Below are 23,868 nucleotides of genomic sequence, written 5' to 3' on the forward strand. Positions count from 1 at the left end.
GAGGGTATATTATCCACTCAGTGGTTAGTGCTTCCGTACTGACACATTTCATTACATACCTTTTCCTTAGATTCTCAGTTTATATATTTAGAAATAGTCAAGAAACTAAGGTTCTAACTCACTCTAATTCGGTCGAAAAGAGAGATATCAAGGAGACATTCAGAACTCATAAGTAGAGAGAAACTAACAACGCCATGGCAAAAACTGAAAGACGACAAAAACACACACAAGTTAGCTAAACACTATATAGAAAACTAAAAACTGAGCAACTCGAACACCACTAAAAACTAGGGGTGATCTCAAATGCTTCGGAAGGGTAAGCAGACCCTGCTTCACTAGTGACATTCGTCGTGTTACTCATATAAAATACGCTGTTAAGATGTAAAAGGCGACTAAGGATCACTCTATATCGGTATAGTAATTGACTTTTATCTGACTTCTTAAACCATGATCGTTCACGTAAATTTTCTAATCTTTCAACATGACTGAATGTGTAATTTTTATACAAAATTGACATTTGAAAATGAAGAATTACAAAGAACTAGACTGGAAACAAAAAATTGAGAATCACGAACACATTTTAAACCAAACAAAATATGATCTTAGGTGGTCCGGTAGGATAAGCAGATCATGCTTCATTAGTGGAAACCGTCGTGTTATTAATGGTCAGTACATATTTTGCAATCGGGGAAAAGGGGGGGATTGTAATTACGACAATAAGAACATATCCATTGTCATCTGTGACACAGATATTCCATAACGGTCATAATAAAACAGAAACTTGAACCAAATGAAAAGCCAAATCTGCACAAGGAATCATGAAGGATATTATTCCAAATTATGAAATTTCATTAAACATATTTTTAAAACAATATTATGAAAAAAAATGAATGAATAAATCTACATGAACTTTTAACCCCTTAAAACCCTGCGACTCATTTCTCAAAAAATCTTAAAACACTCGTAAGTCATGAACATTTCAGTATAACTTACGATCAATTTTAATCGTAAGATTTTTTGTGTAAAAAACCCCGTGTGAATATATTACGTCACATACTGATTGACTTAAGGAAATAATATGTTGTCAAAGATAGAAACACAATCTTGCTAGGTAAGTTAATTTATAATCTTAAATATTAATAAATGGTTCATATTAGGGGTTTACTTAGAAACGTTACAGCGCAGGCACCATATACCCCAAAGCAATTTAGCACGAGTGTGTAAACAGTGTACATATTAAACTCGTACATTAACACTTAAATATATAAACGCTTCATTTAAGGAAGCAACATAATGGAAAATGAAAGATATGGTGTATTTTTTCATTACATAAATTTGATAAAATCGAAAATTTTGTATTTTGTTGATGTTAGTTCAATGATATCATAATTTACAATTATTTATTTAGTATATGTTTAAATTATTAATTGAAGGAGCAAACCCTATCTATTTCTAATAACCGGGAAAAAATAATTACCTTTTGAAGTGATTAATTTCTAGAATTTATTCAGTTCACACTTTACTCATGTAATCTTATTGCCATTTATACCAAAACTCTCAATATCAAAATAATATAATAAACAAATATTAAATTTGCCAACTGCCCAAACTAAACTACAGGACACCAGATTTAGTTCGAATTAAGAAACAAAATCATGCTACCATGTGTAATATAACCACCAACAATATCAAAAATAAATAACTGAAGTATAAGTTATATTAAAAAAAAAATCAAAAAGTCTCCTTCTTTAACGATTCCACCGGCCAGAAAAAAAACAACAAAATCGAGATAACCTCGGGTCACATACATTTAAAAAGTCACTAAAAATGTAATAATAAAATGAAAAAATGTCGGAAATCTGTCTTCAAAACCCAATGCTCGAAAGACCGTCTCCGAAGTCATACTTTGCACAGAATACTTTGATGGTATGAGTTATGATATATGAAAAAATCTTATTTAAAGGGAAACATGAAATGGATTAACCTTGTTTAATGTGCATCACTACAGTCAGCAAACAACATATTATAGTTCATACATGAGAAAATGGATGTACAAATATCATATTAACCCAAGAAAGAACTAGCTCTTGATATATATTGAAAAAACAACAAAAAGAAACGATATATATCAATATCGTTAAGATACTTGACTGTATCAGTCTTGGGCAGGGAGAAATAAATACATAGGAATATTTCCTGCTAATCGAAAACATGTGATTAATCACATAATAGTTAAGACGTTAGTACAATAATTTCCCTCCATACTGCGAAAAGCAGATAATTATAATTCTTTTTGATTGACATATAAACTATAAAAGGAACGGAAATAACATGATGTGAACTACTTCACAAGAGATATACAGGATCCAAGCTTTGACATGCATAAAATATATATAGAATGTTGCTGGGTAAATTATTTTTCTGAGCGCTGAATCCTCACCTAACTTGGGGCTGTGAAATTTAAAACAAAAATATAAAATTCAACAAAAAAAAGGATCGACTTATAACTTCCCTGTGGTAATCTAACTTTCTAACTATCATACAACATACATGTTTATTATATCAGGACAATGAAACTTAATAAACGAACCGAAAATCCATGAAATACATAAAAAGCGTTTACCTTGACAAACGGACACAATCTTTTCCTCATCAGATAATTACAACATTGTTTTAATTGCAAAACGTAATAACAGTAAATACTTTGAATGTTAAATATCTTTAAAACAAACTAAACGACAATCACTTGTTTATTACCTTCGTTTTAAATTCAGGAAACCGAATTATAAATATAGATGAAATATTCATTTTATAATATACTATATTCCGAATTTTTTCCCTATATACAGGAAATAATTAATCATTTCCTGTATTTCATTATTTCCTCTGCCCATGCTATTGTCTCTTGTGTAATCATATAAGTACTAAACACAAAAGAAAGAAAAAACCTGTAAAAATTACAATTTAATTTGTCTCGTGACATTTCACAGAGTATAAAAAATGTTTCTACCGTTCCTGCTATTGATATCTGAATAATCCTTTCTACTACAAGTTAAACCCATTTTTAAGCAATATTTTGTACATGTTATAACATGTACAAGACACTTTCGTACATGTTATAACTTGTGTTTTTGCATTGTGCAAGTTATAACATTACAATTCTACAAAATATGAAAATAAAGATACGTTTCAATTATTACAACACATGTCATTAACCCCAATAATATTTTCATCAGTTTTTTTCTTCATTCATGTTAGTGTGTTGTGTCATTTTTGATATAGTTAATGACCAGATGAAAAGGTTTTTTTTTTGCATTGTCAATGTAAGAAAGGCAATTGTAAGTCTGGTAGGTGTAAATGAAGAAGAATGAATGTTTTGTGCAACACTAGGTGTCACATGTCTATGTCTTGTAAACAAAACTGGTTTTACAAATGTATGAAAATGTATTATTTTATGCATACTGTCAATAATGCACCTTTCGTTGCTTTTGATTATTGTTCTTTATTATTTAATAAATTTCAAATGTATATTCGGCTTTATTTAGATTTAAACTTAAAACCATTTTAAGCAATATTTTGAACATGCTATAACATGTAAGAGGTACTTGTGTACATGTTATAACTTGTATTTTTGCATTGTACAAGTTATAACATGTACAATATTTCTGTACATGTTATAATTGCAACTTGTACACGACATATATATTATTCTATATATAAACTACTACAGATAAAATGTCTGAGGTGAGGAGAGGTTTAAGTTGCAGGTAAAATGTAAACAAATAATTGCGCTCTTGTAACCTTCCACTCTTATACCGTCTGAAAATCAACCGAAGTATTTTTTTGTTACAAATTATCAACACAACACAATGCAATAAAGTTCTTGGTGGTTATATAATTGTGATTGTAGATTAGATATTTTGCTTTCTGATATTTTTTTTATCCTATTATTGACCTCTGGATTCCAAAGGCATGTCTAATTTTCATGCCCGTTAAATTGTACTTAATAAAACATTCATTTATAGAGTTTCTCCAGGTTGATAAGTCCGAGATATAAACAAAAGGAATCTTTTATGAGATCGTCTTAGGTATCTGAGATAATTATTTTACGTTGACTAACAATGAAAACTGCACGAAACAGTTTGTTATTAACTCGAGCGTAACATTGGGTAATCACAAAAGTTTCTTTGGCAAGGTTTTTTTTGAAAACTTTCAAAACTGATAGCAGCCGTAATCAGTATCTTAATTATCTGTTCATTTTTTTGTTTATTGTTAACAAGTCATCAAAGCACGAAGTAAAAAAAAAAAAAAATGTAAAATTATTTTTAAGTTCTTGATTGACACATGAACGTGAACCTAACCTCCACCAAAAACCTGCGAATACGTTGGAAGGCAACTTTTCTAAAGACTTGTGTTCAAAAATACAGATTTTGTGTCATCATTAGAAGTAAGTTAACTTTTGATAATAAATGATGTATAACTTAGTCAAGAAAAATGTATAATTAATCATTATCTATGAATATTGAATGTGATTACTGAATTTATTTTTTTTTAAACGGGGACACGTTTAACGGAATAGTCCTAGTATTATGGTAAATCATTTTGTTTTACATTGTGTGCAACTGTCAAAGTAATATATATTTCGAAATTTTACTTTCATAGTTGGACTGTGCTTTTTGAATGAAATATCATCCATTTAGATGTTCATTGTACAGTTATATATCTATTAAACAGTATTATTTACTGCAGATACATTTTTTGTCGTTGGAGACCAATTTTGTGGATTTTGTGGGTTCAAGGGAGCCACAAATTTGAATGTTCAACGAATTACAAATTTTCTAAAGGGGTATATTCAGACTTATCAAAACCACGAAATCTAATATCCCCGAAAATGCAAGTTTTCCTCTATCTACGAAAATTTGTACCTACGAATATAAATTCCACGGTATTTTTTATTCTTTTGTAGTTTTATCACATTTTTTTGTTGGAAAAATTGAAAGGAAATTGGCAATCATCCTAAATAATCATTATGTAAAAGTCCCCAACACAGGCTTTTCGTAAGTAGATTCTTTCAAAGGTTTCTGATTTGAAAACAAACTCTACAAACCTAGAATTTCAAGATTCACTGTACTGTAACGACTTTAACGATTTGCTTTGGGAAGTAATTTACAAGACTATAACACGCTTTTAAAATGAGGTATACAGTATGGTTTGCGAGTGACAATATCAATTTCACAAACGTATGAATTGTCATCGCATTGACTTCGACTGAAAGGTGAACTTCTAATTAGACGAATAGGGAAGGTCAAGAGAAGATATAATCTCTTGTTAGAGATTTTGGATAATGAAAATTAAAATGTTGGCATCAGATGGGATCAATGTGAAGAGGAAATTTACAGCTTACTACAGATGTTGGATGTATAAGTACACTTGTGATGTTTATACACATGTATGATTTCTAATTACATTTTTTATACACAATTTATGGATATACATGTATTTTTACGCGTCATTGTACCCAAGTTATAATATATATTTTTTTGTTTAACTGCATGTTCCAAATTCTTCACTGAGGACAGTTTGAGACGATTTCCCTACAGCGACCAGTGTTATACACATATTGTCCCTTTTTGAGATATACCTTTATTTTATTCCTTGTTATTCCACCAATGTTCCATTGTCTGTATTATATTGAGTTTTTCCGTGGTGATTAAAATTCCCAACTAAACCTTTGTTTATATCAAATTTGTGTACCTGTACCTCTGTAGTATAACTTTTGACTAAACGATGTTCGGTTAAAATAATATTTAGAATTTTAGAAGATATTAGTTGCACTTTTCATGGGAAGGATATTTCGTCCATTTTCGCTGAACTATTAAAATTAAAATTTGAAACGGGGATTGTGTCAAAGAGACAACAACCCGACCAAAGAGCAGAAAACAGCCCAGGGTCACCAATGGGTCTTCAACACAGCGAGAAAATCCCGCACCCGGAGGCGGGCTTCGGCTGGCCCCTAAACAAAAATGTGTACTAGTTCAGCGAAAATCGACGTCACACAAAACTCCGAAACATATAAATGAACCAAAATTTAAAAAACATACAATACTAACAAAGACCAGAGGCTAGTAGACATTTTTGTTTAGGGGCCAGCTGAAGCCCGCTTCCGGGTGCGGGATTTTCTCGCTGTGCTGAAGACCCATTGGTGGCCTTGAGCTGTTTTCTACTATTCGGTCTTTATACCAAAAAAATGTGACACATTCCTCGTTTCCATTCTCAGTTTTTTTTGTATCCGAATTTAAAAAAAAATTGTATATGCATTATCTGTTATTGTTTTACATATTGTTTATGTTGTATTAGACCCTTAGACGTATATTGTATTCATTATTCTGTATAGTTTTTATAACGATCCAAAATAACAATGATTGTTGTCTATTATTAAAGACGTTCTATATATATAAAGGTCTTTCAACTGATTAAGTTGATCTGATGTTGTAAATTCTCTCTAACCGGTGCTGTAGCCAGTACTTTATCCACTCACTTCTTCAACAACATTATGTAGAAAATTACAGCAGCCTTATCCCCTTATTCTAGTTCAGCTGATAAAACTCTGCTTTCATTTCGTAGGTTTTAGGTTTAAAGTAAGGACTATAAATCATTATACCCGAAGCACTTAAAATATACGGGAATGGTCATCAAATTAGTATAGTTGCAGAATGCTATTAACAGTGTATACATATTAAATTAAAAATACATATGTGCAATAAAACTGTTTATTGCACCTTGTCCATCTGAGTTCATTTGATTAAGAAATATCAGGATTGTGACATGTTATATACAAGTAAAAAATGTGCATACAATGTTGGAGTGGATATATTTTTCGTTTTGGCAGAATTAATTAAATCATATCCTTTGCAAACCGGTGAAACAGAGGAAATTTGAATCAAATTTCATTTATCTATAATTTTTTGTTTCTCTATTTTTCAGTGCCACTGGTAGAAATGTAAGGACAACAATCACTTTTGATATAAGGAGATATGCATATCAAATTTTGCTTTAAAATTCACCAGAAACATATATACATACACTGGTTGTTATTATATAGATTGTGTGTTAATCAGAGACCATAATTTCCCTCACGTCATAGTTATCCTATTCGACGTTATTGCCATCCAATTTATTTTTTTTCAAATTTATCTTATGTATGTTAACCGCTCGTAGAATAATACTGAGTTGTTGTGCCAAAAGCGATTATGTACCCATGGTTGCCAATATATACACTTTTTGTCAAAGCTCTGTGTTGACATGTTGAAATTGTATCATGCGACCAGCGTAGTCCTTATTTCAACTTTCTATGACCAGTGCTTGTATACCAATTGGACCCAACAGAAATTTATCTTTAAAATTATTTCGGAAATTCACTGTTGCGATTTTGTTTAAATGAGTTACAAATTTCATAGACACATATTTATAAAAGATCATGGTCTCGGGTTTGTTTTCCATTATATACGTAATATGTTTTAACTAATTGTAATCAAGAAAAAATAAGAGAAAAACTGAATTAAAATAACTGTTATATATACTAAAAGTAACGATACACTACCAAGAGGACATTCAAAACTCATACGTAGAAGCATTGGCAAAATCAAAGAGACAACCATGCAACAAATAATTCCGTCAAACACTACATCGAAAACAAATTAATGAGTAACACGAAGCCCAGAAAAAAGGGGGTGATATCAGATGCTACGGAAAAGCTAGCTAGCTGCTCCTGTAATAGTAGTGACACCCGTCGTGTTAATCCTTTAAAACACGCTGATAAGATTTTATTAGGTTATCACATACTAGCGGATTGGTAATTGACTCTTATCTTATCAACAAAACTGATTTATATATAAAAAACAAATACAAAAATAATCGTGTGTTTATATTTTTTCAATAAAAACATGCACTTTGTTGATTAATTTGTGATACGATGCATATCTATTTTCCAGGTGAAGGAATACCACTTGGATGTTAATGTAATTCAAGTTATTAATGTCCCAAAAACTAATCAAATTGCATTTCATATTTAGTAAAGTAAAAAGATCGCTTCGCATTTTTTACTTTTTTATTACTAATCCTATGCATATTAGTTTACTAAACAATTAACAGCGAGTTTTTTTTGCTTAGCTAGTAAGAGTTACATTATATAGTAGTATAAGTTGACTTTTGGACACTCTTGAACAGTGTGATTCGTTATAAACTATTGTGCCTATTTGTTTTACGAACCCTACAAAAGAACGGATAGGTGTAATGCAATGCTTAAAACATTTGAGCTTTTGTCTTGGTATAGGTCCTATTTAATAAATACAGTTGTTTATTTTTCTTGAATATATGACTTTAACTTTGTTTCTACCATTAAGATGTATTTAAATCATTAACATTGTAATGATTCATTCTGGCTTGTTTCTTGTTTTACAAAAATAAGAAGATGATGTAGTATGATTTCCATGAGAGAACTCCCCACCAGACACCAAATGACGTAGAAGTTAGCAACTATTGGTCACTTCACAGCCTTCAACAGTGAGCAAAACTCATAAACATCTAGCAAACTTTGAAAGGTCACGAAATGACAAATGCAAAACAATTCAAACAAAAAAGCAACATCCTGATTTATTTACAAACAATAAACAAAAAACAAATATGATATAGAGCAACAAACAACAACCACTGAATTGCAGTTTCCTGACTTGGGACAAACACAGAATGTGGCAGGGTTTAATAAGTTTGCATGCTCTCATCAAGAACACAACATAAGGACAAACTATGAAAAGAACTTAAATTATCAAATCGATACAAAGCACGAAAACAACTAACCAAAAAATCAAAAAAGAAACAAAGTACTGATCTGAAAGTGCTCACAGTTACTGAAATCTAGTTCAAAGCCAAAAATAACTAATATAAAAAGAAAATATGTATTACAAAACTAAAATGTGCACTGCTTATATCGTTTAAGGATTAAAATCTTTCAGAGATTGGAAGAAGAAACAGAAACAATGTTTTTGGAGGTGCATTATTATTTTGTCAATAATATTTGGTGTGATATCAGAAGAAAACTGTTCAGGTATGATGAATTCATAATTAAAAACTTAAACAGAATTTGAATTTTGAATTTTGTTAACATTTTGGTTTAAGTCCATACACGAACATTGGTAGAACAACATTTTGTTACATCATTCACAACAGAACTTATGTAAATTTTCATTTATCGGAATGGGATGGTGACGGTGTGAAATTTTCAGAAACATTATGGTTATGAAGTATTAAAGTCATATTCGAATATGAAGACCTATGTATCGTCAACCAGTACATGTATAATCACAATATTTCTATTTTTAGCTCAAACGCATTAATAGACAACATTGGCAGTTCCGCGTTACACCCATCTTATTAATACTACCAGGTAAACACAATTTGCGACAATGTAACCCAAATTTTGCGTAGGTCAACCTTCAAAGACAATACGGTGAACTCTATTCTTATACAAAATAAACAAATCAGTCCATTTCAGTTATTAATTTTATAAAACGAAAAATCCGCGAAATGATGTTATCATTTTTGGCAACTAAACAAGGTGTCGCAATCTGTATGCTTCCGGCGTCAAATGCAAACACCGGGCGCTTTCATGCTTCATGTACGCATCAGAGTACAATAATAAATATAAAAAGAACATTTGTAGATGAGAAATGTGAGGTTTTTTAAATATATTATCGAATAATTATATTATATTATTAATATTTAGCATATGGGTGTGAAACGGAACTATTTGTATAGTCCTTTCACGGTTGACATAATTATCGTATGTTTCCTATTAGAATCGAAATAATCCATGGCAGCCGTAGATTTGTTTGCATTTAACAATGTGTCGGGTGTTTATATTAGTATTTTACCCCTTGCTGTCGCTCGGGTTAAATAATCCAATATGAATGCCCAACCCATGGTTCAATGAAAACAAATCTACGGCTGCCATGAAATATTTCTAATTTAATATTTATGCATATCAAAAAAAAACCACCCACACAAATCGGGTCAGGACTGTACTGAACATTTTTTTCTAATAAAAATATATTCTATTTTTTATTGGGTTTACTTACAAAAAACGTGGTTTCACCATTTATTTCAACTAATTTTGTGAATGCGCAGACGTTTTTCTGGAGCGATTTAAATAGGGGAATTGCCTTATTCCAAAATATACGTTTTCACAGATGAATATGTTTTTGTCCTTTAAGTTCCGAGCCATCTTATTTTTCGTTTATATCAAATATATCATTAAATAAACGTTATTACTTGAATTCATATTTGAATATCATGCAAAATTGGTATCACTATGTATGACAACCTTTTTAAAACCACAAATGTTGTTATATAATTTCCTTAAAAAACATTACTAAGATCAAGTAAAATAAAACAAAAATACGATGTTATACGCTGAATGAGTCTTACACGCACAAAAAGTAAATTTCAAGTAGAATAAAAAATGATTTTGTAAATAAGACGTATTTGAGTAATCTCGAAAAATCCTTTATGCAAGTAGTTTTAATTCCAGAAACACAAAATTGATGATCGGCAGCATTTATTTGCTCACTATTCGAAATAATTCATAAGCAAAGCGGTTATTGAAATTTTAACATTTTTATTTGAAATTTTAGTATCATGGGAGTTGACAACAGTACCAATATTTTTTGGCGACGACATAAGTTTGAAATGTACGGCAAAGGGTAGTGAAGAATGTTTCGGGTCACAAATCTTCAAATGGATTGGTGGTCCAGAAAAAGAAGTTATATCATTTGATGTTCAGGTTTATGACCACAACAAATACACAGTAGTTCACGAGGGAGGACACTATTGGATTGTTATAAAAAATGTCACAGGCAAAGACATTGACATTCCTTACGCTTGCCACTGTGGATTTTACTATTTGGAGAGCATATTAAATAACGTTTCAACGCTACATTCTGATGACAAAGGTTTGTGAAACTTCGTTCCTCTATTTTGTAATTCTTGTAAGATACTGTGATAATGTAATAAGCAAACAAATAAAGGGAAGGTATTCCATTCAATATCAAATTTCATCATCAAACAAAAAACATAAATGTTTTGAAAAGAATTTGAAATAGAAAGAATTCAGAAAGCAGTGAGTAAAATTACTATGATAGTTTTCTGGTGAATTCTTACACAAAAAACTTCAACACTGACCTAATTTGTGATGGTGACCGTAGTAGTAAACATCTTAATTCCATTTGTCTTAGCTCACTAGCGACATGTTTTCGCAGTAATATAGCTTAAGATACAAGAATAATTGACTGATCTGTAAATATAAGTTTGTTCTATTCTCGATTTTGACTGAGAGTTGAATATAGGTGAACCAATGTTGCCCCTAGTTTACATCTAAGTTACATTTGTTGTAAAAGTACAACATTGCTAGTTAATACAACCTTTAAATTGTTTTAGAATATGCCAAATTTTTACACAAATATTCTGCACTGGGCCATTTCTAAAAGTCTACTTCATATATTGACCTACATCCAGAAATTGACAATGAGTGTAAGTTTAGAAAACTTAGTTAACAAAACTGAACGACAATAGAGATGATTTAGCTTCCCAATTGTGAACTTACCATTTTTATGTAGCAAAATTCCAGCAGTCCCTGCATATTGAGTATATCTCCGAACTGACAATATTCCATAGCTTGCATTTCCAATCATAATTTGATGAATTCTTTACTAGAGGTTTGCTACTTACAAAAGGGAGGCGAACAATATTAAAGGAATAATCGAAAAGATAAGTCGAAAACAAAACTAACAATGTCATGGCAAAAAACGAAAAATGACAATAAAAAATAAACAACACTTACAGAAAAGCAGCAGGGAAAACTAAAGACTAAGCAACACAAACCCCTCCGAAATACTGGGGATGATCTCAGGTGCTCCAAAAGGGTAAGCAGTTCCTGGTCTACATGTGACACCCGTCGTTTTGCTCCTGTATTTATAAACCCGGTGATAAGTCTAATTCTGTAGATCACGTTGGAAGAAGACGGGATTTTCATTTATTTGCCAGTTTGTCGGGTGCCAGTTTGTCTTTTATTTATGAGAAGTTGTAAATGTGTCCTCAGTGTATGAGTATGAATATCCGTTTTGTATTTTTCGCCTCTCTCTTATGTGAAAAATTTATAAACGCTTAAAGACAAGTCAACAATAAATTATTGAAAAATTTCAGGAAATGCTCAGATTGATTTTTAAGGAATAATTGATAGGGATAATATTTAACAATATAATAATTCTAGCGGAAAAAAAAAGTTTTGCTATGTCTTTCAGATGTACTAGTATTGATTTAGTTTTGGGTACAATGAACGTGTCATAAAAAAACAGTTCAAATATTCAATATTCTATCACTCTAATTTTAAATAGCAACAATTATATTGCTAAAAAAATTAAAATATACTCATTGTTTAAATAATTTTTAAATAATGTTTTTTATATACTATTTTTGCTCTTCATAATAAAAAAAAACTTGGTTTATAATATGTTAAATTTTTACACAATGTGAGAAACACATTCTGGATGAAGGAGCCTTTCCTCTCATATTATATCATTTTGAAATAATTTTGATATATCCATTTCCCAATTCACATATCTGAATTTACCCTAGCTGAAGTAGATCAAAGTATTTGATAAACCAGGGTTTTATTCGGTTCACCTAACATAGCATTGAAAAATTCCAAAAACAATTTGCCAAATATAGGTAAAGCGATCTATCCCTGGGGTAGAAAGATACTTCTAAGAGTATGTAGACATAAGGTGCGTTTGGCGTAACAAATAATAAGCCTGGTATCTTTGATGAGTATGTGAAAGCACTAGGTTGATGCAACTTTTGGTAGCCGTATCACCCTCCCAGATGTCAGCACGCCTATGGTGACCTGCAATTTGTTTGATAATGTAATATTTTGTCAATTCAATGTTGATAACAATTTGAAGTATTCGAATATAAGGGGTTTTAAAGGTTTTTTTTATACATTTTGAGGTCTTGCCACCTTATAGTTAAAAGACCGTTTGCTTTTGTTCTGATGATTAGTTTTTATTCTTCTGCCACTTTTGTTTTGCAACAATATAATAAGATAAATGTAACATTTTTCAGACGATGGTGATAAACAGAAAACATTTATGGTTCAAACACCAGAAGACAAAAGGGATAAAGGTAATACACATTATATATATATATCTGTTGAACAATACTGTACTGCTTTTGACTTATATTTAAGCATTCAAATTCAGCTTATTAAAGCACATGTGTTTTTTATTGTTTCAATCATAATGTAGATAATAATAATATTCCATATTTTGAGCTGTACATATATTATTTAGACATCAAATTTGTCAAACCTTCATGAAGTTTGATGACTCTTGGACACATGTTTCTTCATTAACAAAATTAACAAAATACAGTATCCAGATCAACTGTTTAAAATATTTTTTCCTATTTTTCTGGATTTAATTATAAACGGACTTTTCTTATATAGTTAATATTAAGATACAGTCTTAGGTAAAAAATTATCAGACATAAATAAATATATCAAACCTTCATGTAACTTTTCGAAACTTAGACGGAAACTTTTTCATGATCAAAAGACAGTATTACAGATAAATGGTCTTTTGCAGTTTGCATTTATATATAGTCTGGGGTTATGTTTTTCTTGAGACATCGATAACGTTGGCAAATACATATAATTTTATTAATCTTTGACAGAACATTTTTATGACAAAAAGATAATATGCAGTAAGTATACTCTCCACACAAAATTAACCGCAATATGTGTGTAATTATGTTTTCTTTCAAAATATTATAATTTAGATACGTATAATAAAGAAACAATAACGCTTTCATTTAACAATTTAAATGTCCGATAAAGGACAGCTTTTAATCACATGAGAACTTTCTAGTCAGTATGTGTAACGCTGGACGAAAACGACGTACGGGAAAAACGAGAATATGTGGTGCATATTCGTTCCTATTTTTTAAGCGTCTAATTGTTCCATTAAATACAGTCGCAAAAGGAGGGCGTAACCTGGAATATCGTTTTCAGGACGACAAATCCAAGAATGCAGTTGGTAAACTTTGTAACGTTCACCAGAGCACAATTTTCCGACTCTGGCAATGGTACCAACAGTCCAAATTAATTGACGATCAGCGTTCTTGCCACCCTACAATCACCATAGCATCACACGACCGGAACATGGGTCATTTATATGAGAAACAGATTGTTACAGACACAAAAACAGCCTCTAATATTCCCTTTTTGTGAAAAATATCGGCACAAACTGCCAGGAGTCACCGCCTACATGAAAATGGCCTAACGTGAGGGTACACAAATTGCACCTATTTTGACAGTTTTTTCACCAACGTTTATTTATGATCCAGACAAAAGTTTCCATTCTGGTTTTTTTTTTGTAGATGTATCCTTATTTACTATACAGTTAATTTTGAATCCATATTGAATCATCGAAAAATGTGTTTGAACCGACCTCCAAACGATCCCTGATTCTGTAATGATGAGTACCTAAATTGAATCCATGCTTAAATTCACATCCTTAAAAATCGAATAACAGATGTTTTGTTTTATTTCTTCAAATATTTAGAACAATTTAACATTAGTCCGTGCTTACTATTCATTTTTAAGAAATGGATGCTTGTAACATATTTAACATACTTAATACCAAAATTTATGATAAAAGAGATGATTTTTCATTTCCTATTGTTAATTATCCATTTTTAGATGGTGACATTCCCTTGTCACCATCTTATGGTGTTTATATATCTCAACTTGTTCTTTTTGCTTGTGTATGTAACAGCGTAATTGATTTTAACGAAAGAAATCTCTGTATAACTGAAAAATTATTACACTAGGGTTTTCGATATCACAAACTAGTCAAAAATTTACTAAATTTTATCATCGGTACAAGGACATCATTCGTAAATATAAATCAACATGCAGACATCTTATACGTTCAGGTATTTCACATCCAATCTTTTATGGTAATATTCTTAACAAAGCACAAAAATATCGGTATTCACCTCAAAAGCTAACCAAACCTTTAAACAGACTTATTCAGAAGGGATATAGTTACGATACTGTTGTCAGGTCATTAAGGATTGCATATTTTGGTATTAATATTGATTCACTCATAGGGTCTTTGCATCGGAAATAAACACATTTATTCTAAAACCAGTTGTTGGCATGATACGGGTTATGTTCTTCTCATATATTTTATGATGGTATGATTCTAAACCCCTAACGGGAGGGATTGTGCTTGATTTTCAGATGATGAAGACATAATCTTTCAATCAGTTTAATTGAGGTCTGGAGCTGGCATGTCAGTAACTGCTAGTAATCCTTTGTTAATTTATGTATCATTGTCATTTTGCTTAGTTTCTTTTGTTACCTATTCTGACATCGGACCGGACTTCTTTTAAACTGGGCTTTACTGTGCGTATTGCTGTGTGTTTCTTTATTCTACATTGGCTAGAGGTATAGGGGGAGGGTTGAGATCTCACAAACATGTTTAACCCCGCCGCATTTTTGCGCCTGTCCCAAGTCAGGATCCTCTGGCCTTTGTTAGCCTTGTATGTTTTTTTTATTTTAGTTTATTTATATGTGTTGGAGTTTAGTATGACGTCCATTTTCACTGAAATAGTACACAGTTTTATTAGGGGCCAGCTGAGGCCCACCTCCGGGTGCGGAATTTTCTCGCTGCGTTGAAGACCCATTGGTTGTCTTCGGCTGTTATCTGCTCTTTGGTCGGGTTGTTGTATCGTCGAAAAGGGTTTGACTTATTTGATTTTAATGTCCCCAAAATCAATTTTATTGCTGTATTACTGTGACTTGACTGTAAGTGTTGCTCTCCACCTATTGCAGTTTTTTTGTAAATTCTGACCAAATTACAATTTATTTTATCAAACCAAACTGTTCAACTGGTAAGAAATTTTAACAAAGTGCTATAGATATCCACAGTCAAGTGGTGAAAGTGCAAGGTGATTGAATAATGCATACTTACAATCCTATAAGACTTAAATTCCACTTCAATGATATTACAAAAAAGTCTAACAATTTCTATACAAACTTTATTGTAATTGTCATGCTAAAGGTGATAGGTAGTAATTTTTGAATTGCTATAAAAATGCCCAAACTAAGCTTTCATACAATTTTTCTTTCAAAATGTCTTCTATAGATATAATTATATATAAGAAGATGTAGTATGAGTGCCAATGAGACAACTCTCCATCCAAGTCACAAATTGTAAAAGTAAACCATTATAGGTCAAAGTACGGCCTTCAACACAGAGCCTTGGCTCACACCGAACTGCATGCTATAAAGGGCCCCAAAAATTACTAGTGCAAAACCATTCAAACAGGAAAACGAACGGTCTAATCTATATAAAAAACGAGAAACGAGAAACACTAGAGAACCACTTCAACAAACGACAACCACTGAACATCACGTTCCTGACTTAGGACAGGTGCAAACAAATGCAGCGGGTTTAAACGTTTTAATAGGCGCCAACCTGCATCCTACCTGAAACAATAGTGTAACATCACAACATAGAAAGACACACTCTAGAATATCAATTAAAATGGCTTAACTCAATCAAAATACATATTAACAAAATCAAGTGAACATACACTGAAAAAGTTGATCTATGACACAATGTAAATATAAAATTAATAAAACAAGGGGGTTAGATGTAAAACAATATCAAAAAGACAACCATGACCTTGAACAAAATGTCGCCAAAAAAATAACATATTCATAAGTAATCATTTTAAGTTTTATATAAGGATAGTTTTTATTTGGTGATAGAATAGCTTTTCACTTTTAATTTCAGGAAAGACAAAAGATGTGTCTACTATTGTTGGTTCTTGTGTTGGAGCATTGTTAGGTGTACTTGTTGTTATTTCAATTGTTTATGCAGTTATTGAAAGATACAAAAAGGAAGCAGGTAAATGCGAAACTATATTTTTCATACACGGTTTACGTCAATTTTGAAAATCATGGAGTTTATTTTTTTTTATTTGCATATTATAAATTAGTAAAACACAAATATTTATCTAAATAAATATACTGTAAATTCAGAAATTATTGCGTACATGTATTACTGCGATTGAACATAAATGCGAGATTAATTATTGCGACTTCAGGAAAAGCTGAAAAGCTGCATACAGATACAGATAATAGAATGCGAGTTCTTATTATTGCGTTACTCAGCCAGTCAGCATAATTCCCATTTATAAAATAACACGCAATAATTTCTCAATGTACAGTAAATTTGTAAAGTTTATCGATAGTTAAGTTCCTATTTATTTAAATAAACTAACCACGTCTGATATTTCGACTTAAAAAAAAATTATTGGCGTAGTATAAACTATGACTGTATAAGACGAAAATATTGTTGTTTAGCTGTTCTCCTCTTTTAAGTGTCCCAAACAAAGTTAGGAGACTTATTGGTTTTGCTCGGTTCTTATAATTAATTATTATTATAATTCCCATTTCTCTAAAGTTCTCTTAAACGGCTAGTCAGATTTACTTAGGGTTCCACAATATGTGATACAAACGTGTCTCGTGGTGCAATCAGGGTTTTGTTTGTGCATTGGGGTCTATAAAGGGGTACTTTGAGGGCCAAAGAAGGGAGGGGTTTACTATATTCAAATGATTACATGAACATGATAACAGTTAGTGATAGACACATGGGGTCTCCAGTAATGACCATTGCAACATATGGCCTACTTCAAGGACTATAGGTCAATGGTCACTTATGACATTGACATTTGACCTTGAACATTTTTTTTCAATTTATACTTTTTCTTTTAAATTTGAGAATCTATATAATTGCAAATGTTCTACATGATAAATAAAATCAAATGACATATATGGTTGGTTATGAAGGGCCACTCCAACTCCATGCCATTTTCGAATGTTCTAATATCTTGTAAATGGTCGAGATCCCATCCCTCAATAATATATTCCTGTTTGTTATGTCAAAATAATGTGAATGATATTCAGGATTAGTCCCCAGGGGTCATCCCCAACCCTGTCGTTTGAATATCTTCAAATATCTTGTAAGTGGTCAAGATCCCCACCGCTAAACCATGTATATTACTATTCGTCACGTCAAATGGTTCGAATGATATACAGGGTTAGTGCCCAGGCATCCCCACCCCTGTCATTTGGATATGTTCAAATATATTGTAACTGGTCAAGACCCTCACCTCAAAACCATATATATTCTGGTTTGTCATGCCATGATGATTTGAACGATATACAGGGTTACTCCTAAGGGGTCATCCCCATCCCCTGTCATTTGAATATGTTTAAATATCTTAAAAGTAGTCAATATCCCTACCCCTAAACCATATATATTTTTTGGTTTGAAATGAAAAGATACATATAATTAAATTTAAAAGAAGTTCCCAGGGTTCATCCTCACCTAATGTAATATGAGAATGTCCTTATATTTTTTTTTAGATAATTAAGATCCTCACTCTCAAACCATATAATTTCTACAAGATGAATTAAATGGATAATTGGGGAGTCCTTAAGGTGTATACTAATAGTTATGAGGACTTTGGTTGGGAGATTTCGTAACAGCATCCTGTTACAATCATTTCTTGTTTACATTTACAACTGTGTCTTAGATATGTTATAAAATGGGTTTTTTTTTTGGATTGTATGATAAACAATTCAATATCAGCCCCAGTATGAACCCGAAACTGTAAGGTCAAATGTTAAATAAATAAATGATATATCTAATTTATCCAGTTGTTATCCATTCGTTTGATGTGTTTGAGCTTTTGATTTTACCATTTGATTAGGGACTTTCCGTTTTTAATTTTCCTCGGAGTTGGTATTTTTGTTATTTTTACTTTTTATAGAACAATCACCTTAACAATATATAGTATTCACCTTCTAATTACATACTAGGTACTGCCATTTATGTTTTATTAGGTTCTGACTTGTTTTTATTATATTCAAATACCCTTTTAGTAGAAACAAGTTACGGATTTAACCAGTTAAAACATTTTTATGATTGTATTAAATAGCTTTTGCGTAACTACGGTATTAATCCGATAAAATTTCAGAAACGCGCGCAAAAACCAGGTATCTTTGGTAAGTTTTTACGCGGTATTTGGTTAGGAATCAAAATTGGCATAATAAAGTTAAAAAAAAATTATTCTTGCTCCTTGAGGTATAGCTGCATTTATTGTTATTACAGCGACGGGAACACAGTCAAAACGCATTTTTGCTATTTAATGTTTTCCCCCTTGATATTTCATAAATCGAAATTACGAAATGACGAAAAGGCAAAACCGCATTAAGGCTACTATATATTTTGCGTTTTGAAATATTTTGATATTAAAGTGTTCACCTATTTACGTTTTCCCTCTTGTGCCTTTCAATTTTTACGATTTAGCTTAATGGCATGACAAATGTTCAATTCTGGTCACCATAAGAGAAACAATAATATTCTAGGGACATAATAACATACATGTAGTGTTCCGATATAAAATTGACATAAAGGAAAGCTGAGAAGAAATAAAGTCACAAAAAAACTTAAAAACTGCTTCGTATAATAGGTGGACATAGTAAACATATCCAACATGCAATACAAATCTCAAAATTAAAACATGACTATATGTGAAAGATAAATAATATAACAAATAAAAAACACTTCAATACTTCATGTTTGAACCAATAACTGCGAAAACATTTTAGGTTGCTACAAATTTCAAGACACTATAACCTCTATTAATCAATAGCTCTTTGTGAATTCATAATTTCATATGTGAGTTATTCTATTTTAGCAGGATCCAATAAGACAAAGAAAGTTAACCGTGAACAAGAAAAGTTCATTTAAAGTGGCAACAGAAAACGAGGATATAGAAAACATGTTAAATTGGAGAGTGATGTTTGCATACAGAAGAAAATTAGCTGTGTTGTCATAAACTTAATATCACTTCTAAATAGTTCTAACTAATTCATCAAAAAAAGCAACATGAAACTTTTAACCCCATTTCACATTATATATCGAAAAAATTTTGGAACAACAAATCTTTTGGATAGTTTTTTGCACAGATTTTGAAACCATTGTCTGGTAGAAATTGAGATCTTTCCCGTCACTAATATATTTTTTACATTTTGTAACGCATGATTTTGAAGTAACTATGTCAGCCGCATATTCTGATATGATTCCGTACTTACCCCGGCCCTTACATTGGACATTAAACATGTCATTCACTTTCAGATAAAAAAAGTGTCCCTTTTATCACACACACACACACACATATATTATATCAATGAAATGTGAAGTAGGTTATACGACAACGAGGCACAAATACCAAAAAAGACGTAAATATGTTCATCAATTTCATAAAAAAATGCACGAAGGAAATCTAGAATATTTCAAGTTTAAATTTGTCTGAAGTCTGCAAAAATATTTAACAGGAAAATATCAAAGTTCTGTCATTACTACCAAATTCCTTAGAAGGACAAAAACAATACCGATTATGTGTTTAATACTAAGGAAAGTAATGTGAATATGAATAAAAGGAAAGGTTTGCTAGGCACATTATGCGATTTATAGCACCGATTTTCCTCTACTACTTATGAAATTTTATATTGAAAGCAGTAGGTAAATTTAGTTATTTATTATTCTTTTTTCGCATAAGTACAAAAACATCAAGCTGGTCAAGAAGTACCGACTATTGATCTATTAAAATACTTACATATTTGTAGACTAGGTTTTCATTCATATCTTAAACATGCACTACTAATGCCACATCCTATTTACTAAATACAAATCAAAAAAGGTAGGCCGGTGACCAAAGTCAGAATTACAAAATGTTAATCGTCAAAAATAATACACGGCTATATCATATATCATTCAATTGGAAATATGTGTACTTTGAGAATAATTTGGTCGTCAAAAGATAATATGGTGCAGTTTTGCTTTAGACCAGACATGTTGTCATATCTGTTTATAACCAGTCCCCTCTGTTTAATTCAGAAATATACACCACTGTCCTAGGATAGGGTTTACCTATAGTAATTAACTTCTACGTCATTATGTCTCTGGTGTAGAGTCCCATTGACAATCATATCACATCTTCTTATTTTGATATGTATACTTGCAAAAGAGATAACTTATCACCCGAGAACAAATGACGTAGATAAAAGTAACTTTTGGTCACCGTACCGCTTTCAACAATAGGCAAAACCCTTACCGTATAGTAAGCTGTGAACGACCCTGACATGTCAAAATGTAAAGTATTCAAACGCGAGAAAAAAAACTTTGATCGGTCCTAGATATGTTTCAGCCCATACATGTGGAATGGTCTGCTTTTGATCGTTATGGTATTGGGGACAATATAAACAATGTAGGTAAGCTCTTTTGTCATTAAATACTCTAACCAATAACTTTTTTGTTATTTTTGAAACGGCACTTCAGAATATATTTGTATTCCAATAAACAGATGTTTGCGGTGTGACAATATCCAGAACCATGGACATTTTGGAATATTAAATCAATCGATACAAAGCGGTCCTGATCACAAAAGAGAGACGAAAGATACCAGAGGGACATTCAAACTCATAAGTCGAAAATAAACTAACAACGCCATAGCTAAAAAAGAAAAAGACCAACAGACAAACAATAGTACACAAAACACAACATAGATAACTAAAGACAAGGCAACACGAACTTGGTGATCTCCGGTGCTCCGGAAGGGTAAGCAGATCCTGCTTAACATGTGGCTCCAGTGGTGTTGCTCATGTTACTACAAACCCAGTTATAAGTCTAATTTGGTTGGTAACATTCGGGGAAAAGGGGACGGGATTGTAGTTGCGTCATTTAGAACATCTCCTCTATCATCTGTGAAACGGATATTCTGTAATGGCCAACCAACCGTAAAATTTACGAAGAGATGATTTCAACTTGGAACTCTTGGTTGAATAGCTTCCTTGTGAGCAGTAACCCTCTATCAAGGAAATCATGATAGGAAATACAAGCCCTGGAATATCGTATCAACTGTGAGATATATACTCCGTATGCAGGCGATGCTGGAATGTGGCTACTTAGAAATAGAAAGTTCACATTTGGGAAGCTGAAATCATCTCTTTTGTCGTAAAGTTTTGTTTTCAAATTGTCAATTTCTAGATGTAAGTCAAGATATGAGGCAGACTTGACTGTATCTAGTGTATCCTTAATTCAAGTTCGATGGGATAGATGCGTTCAACATAGTCACCAAATTTTGAATTATTTAGTGAGAGAACATCATCTTTATAGCGGAAAGTAAAGTTGCTAAGAAAATCCTGTATGAAATCAGCCTCATATGAATAAAGGAACAAGTCGGCAAGAAGAGGGGCACAGTTTGTTCCCATTGTTCCCATTGGAATGCCGATTGTTTGTTGAAAAACCAAACGTAACAAATATGTTGTCAATAAAGAAATCAAGCATCTTGATAATCAGAGTGATTTTTTACAAAGTAGGATTTATCCCTCCCTTAGACAAGATACGTGTATCTACGTTGACCACTCTTTTTTATGAAAAAAGCAGGACCAACTCTTTCAGTTTGTCTTTTAGTTTGGAATGGGGAATACTAGTGTAAAGTATAGAAAAGTCAAATGTTTTAATACTATTGCAATATGAAAGAGTCTTAGATTGTTTGACTCTAAAAGATCTTTGGAATTTTTTAGTATCCACATCTGATTCACGACACCTCTAGAATAGGTAGTTTCACGATAACTTTGAAGCCCGGCTTTGATTGCTGAGGTTTCGTGGATCACTTTGAAGACCCAGCAATATACCGTTGTTTGTAAGGACACTTATGTCAGGAATATGACAGTTGTTGTCCATTCGTTTGATGTGTTTTGTCATTTGATTTTGCCATGTGATTAGGGACTTTCCGATTGAATTTTCCTCGGAGTTCAGTATTTTTGTGATTTTACTTTTTATGTAGTTTAGGTATACAATACAGTGATGGAAGATCCAGTTCTTCATATTTGCGATCCAGCCGAATTATATATGAATGGGGCGCTAGCACAGGTGCAATCAGGGGGTTAAGCCTTAAAGTCGTCAATATTGAGATCCTGCAACACGTGTTTGTAATTAAAAATGTTTGTTGCAATTGGTTTGGTATAGGTGTAAGAAATGATAGGTACAGACTGATCTTTAAAATAGGGAGGTGAACTGATTTATGATGAAGGATATTGCCCAAGTTGATGGCATCGAGACCTTTGTTGGCAAAAGAAAGTTTAAGAAAGAATCTGTTCTCCTTTTCATTTTTTCCAATGCGAACTGGTTTTAAAAGTCTGTGACTTGCAATATCCGAAATGATAGCTGTAAGTTTATAGTGGTTTGAATAAGGATTAGTAACAGTGATTTCCAAACATAAGTTTTACAGTTTTGAAAGTGGTAATGAATAAAGCTTCGTGCGAATGCGATGAATACCTAATGGCTTCTGTATAAATGGCAGCAGGTCATTAATAGAGACATCATGGAGTGTAGGTGATGTATAATGACGATGACCATGACTGCGTCTACGTCGAGGAGTAGAGTTGAAAATGTTCATCACATTCACCGAGCTACAGGAATGACTAGATATAATACCTATACCATCAATTTTGTCATTGCAACCATATGGTGTCACATTTCCCAATTGTGGAATCCAGTAGTCTTCTTTTTGTCTACGGAGAGGTGTTGCAAGATGAAGATTGTTAGTCCTGTTGTAAATTTTTTTCGATGATGCGGACTTTCATAGAAAGGATTAAATGATCAGGATGGT

At 31.9% G+C, this 23,868-nt stretch overlaps 1 protein-coding gene across 2 annotated transcripts in view; it reads left to right on the forward strand.

Moving 5' to 3' along the window:
* Positions 1 to 20,225, forward strand: part of LOC127705147 (uncharacterized) — a 236,547-nt gene extending 216,322 nt beyond the window's left edge. Inside the window, exons 5-8 of one of the 2 annotated variants that reach the window (XM_052209403.1) lie at positions 10,689 to 11,006; positions 13,174 to 13,233; positions 13,783 to 13,812; positions 19,891 to 20,225. In XM_052209403.1, coding sequence (XP_052065363.1) covers positions 10,689 to 11,006; positions 13,174 to 13,233; positions 13,783 to 13,812; positions 19,891 to 19,943 — 461 coding nt within the window. In that variant the 3' untranslated portion in view covers positions 19,944 to 20,225. Of the gene's footprint in view, positions 1 to 10,688; positions 11,007 to 13,173; positions 13,234 to 13,782; positions 13,813 to 16,916; positions 17,031 to 19,890 lie in introns of both variants that reach the window. The other variant, XM_052209402.1, reaches the window with a different exon arrangement.
* The last annotated feature ends 3,643 nt before the right edge of the window (positions 20,226 to 23,868 follow it).

This window comes from Mytilus californianus, unplaced genomic scaffold (genome assembly GCF_021869535.1).
Source record: "Mytilus californianus isolate M0D057914Y unplaced genomic scaffold, xbMytCali1.0.p SCAF_6, whole genome shotgun sequence".
NCBI lineage: Eukaryota > Metazoa > Mollusca > Bivalvia > Mytilida > Mytilidae > Mytilus > Mytilus californianus.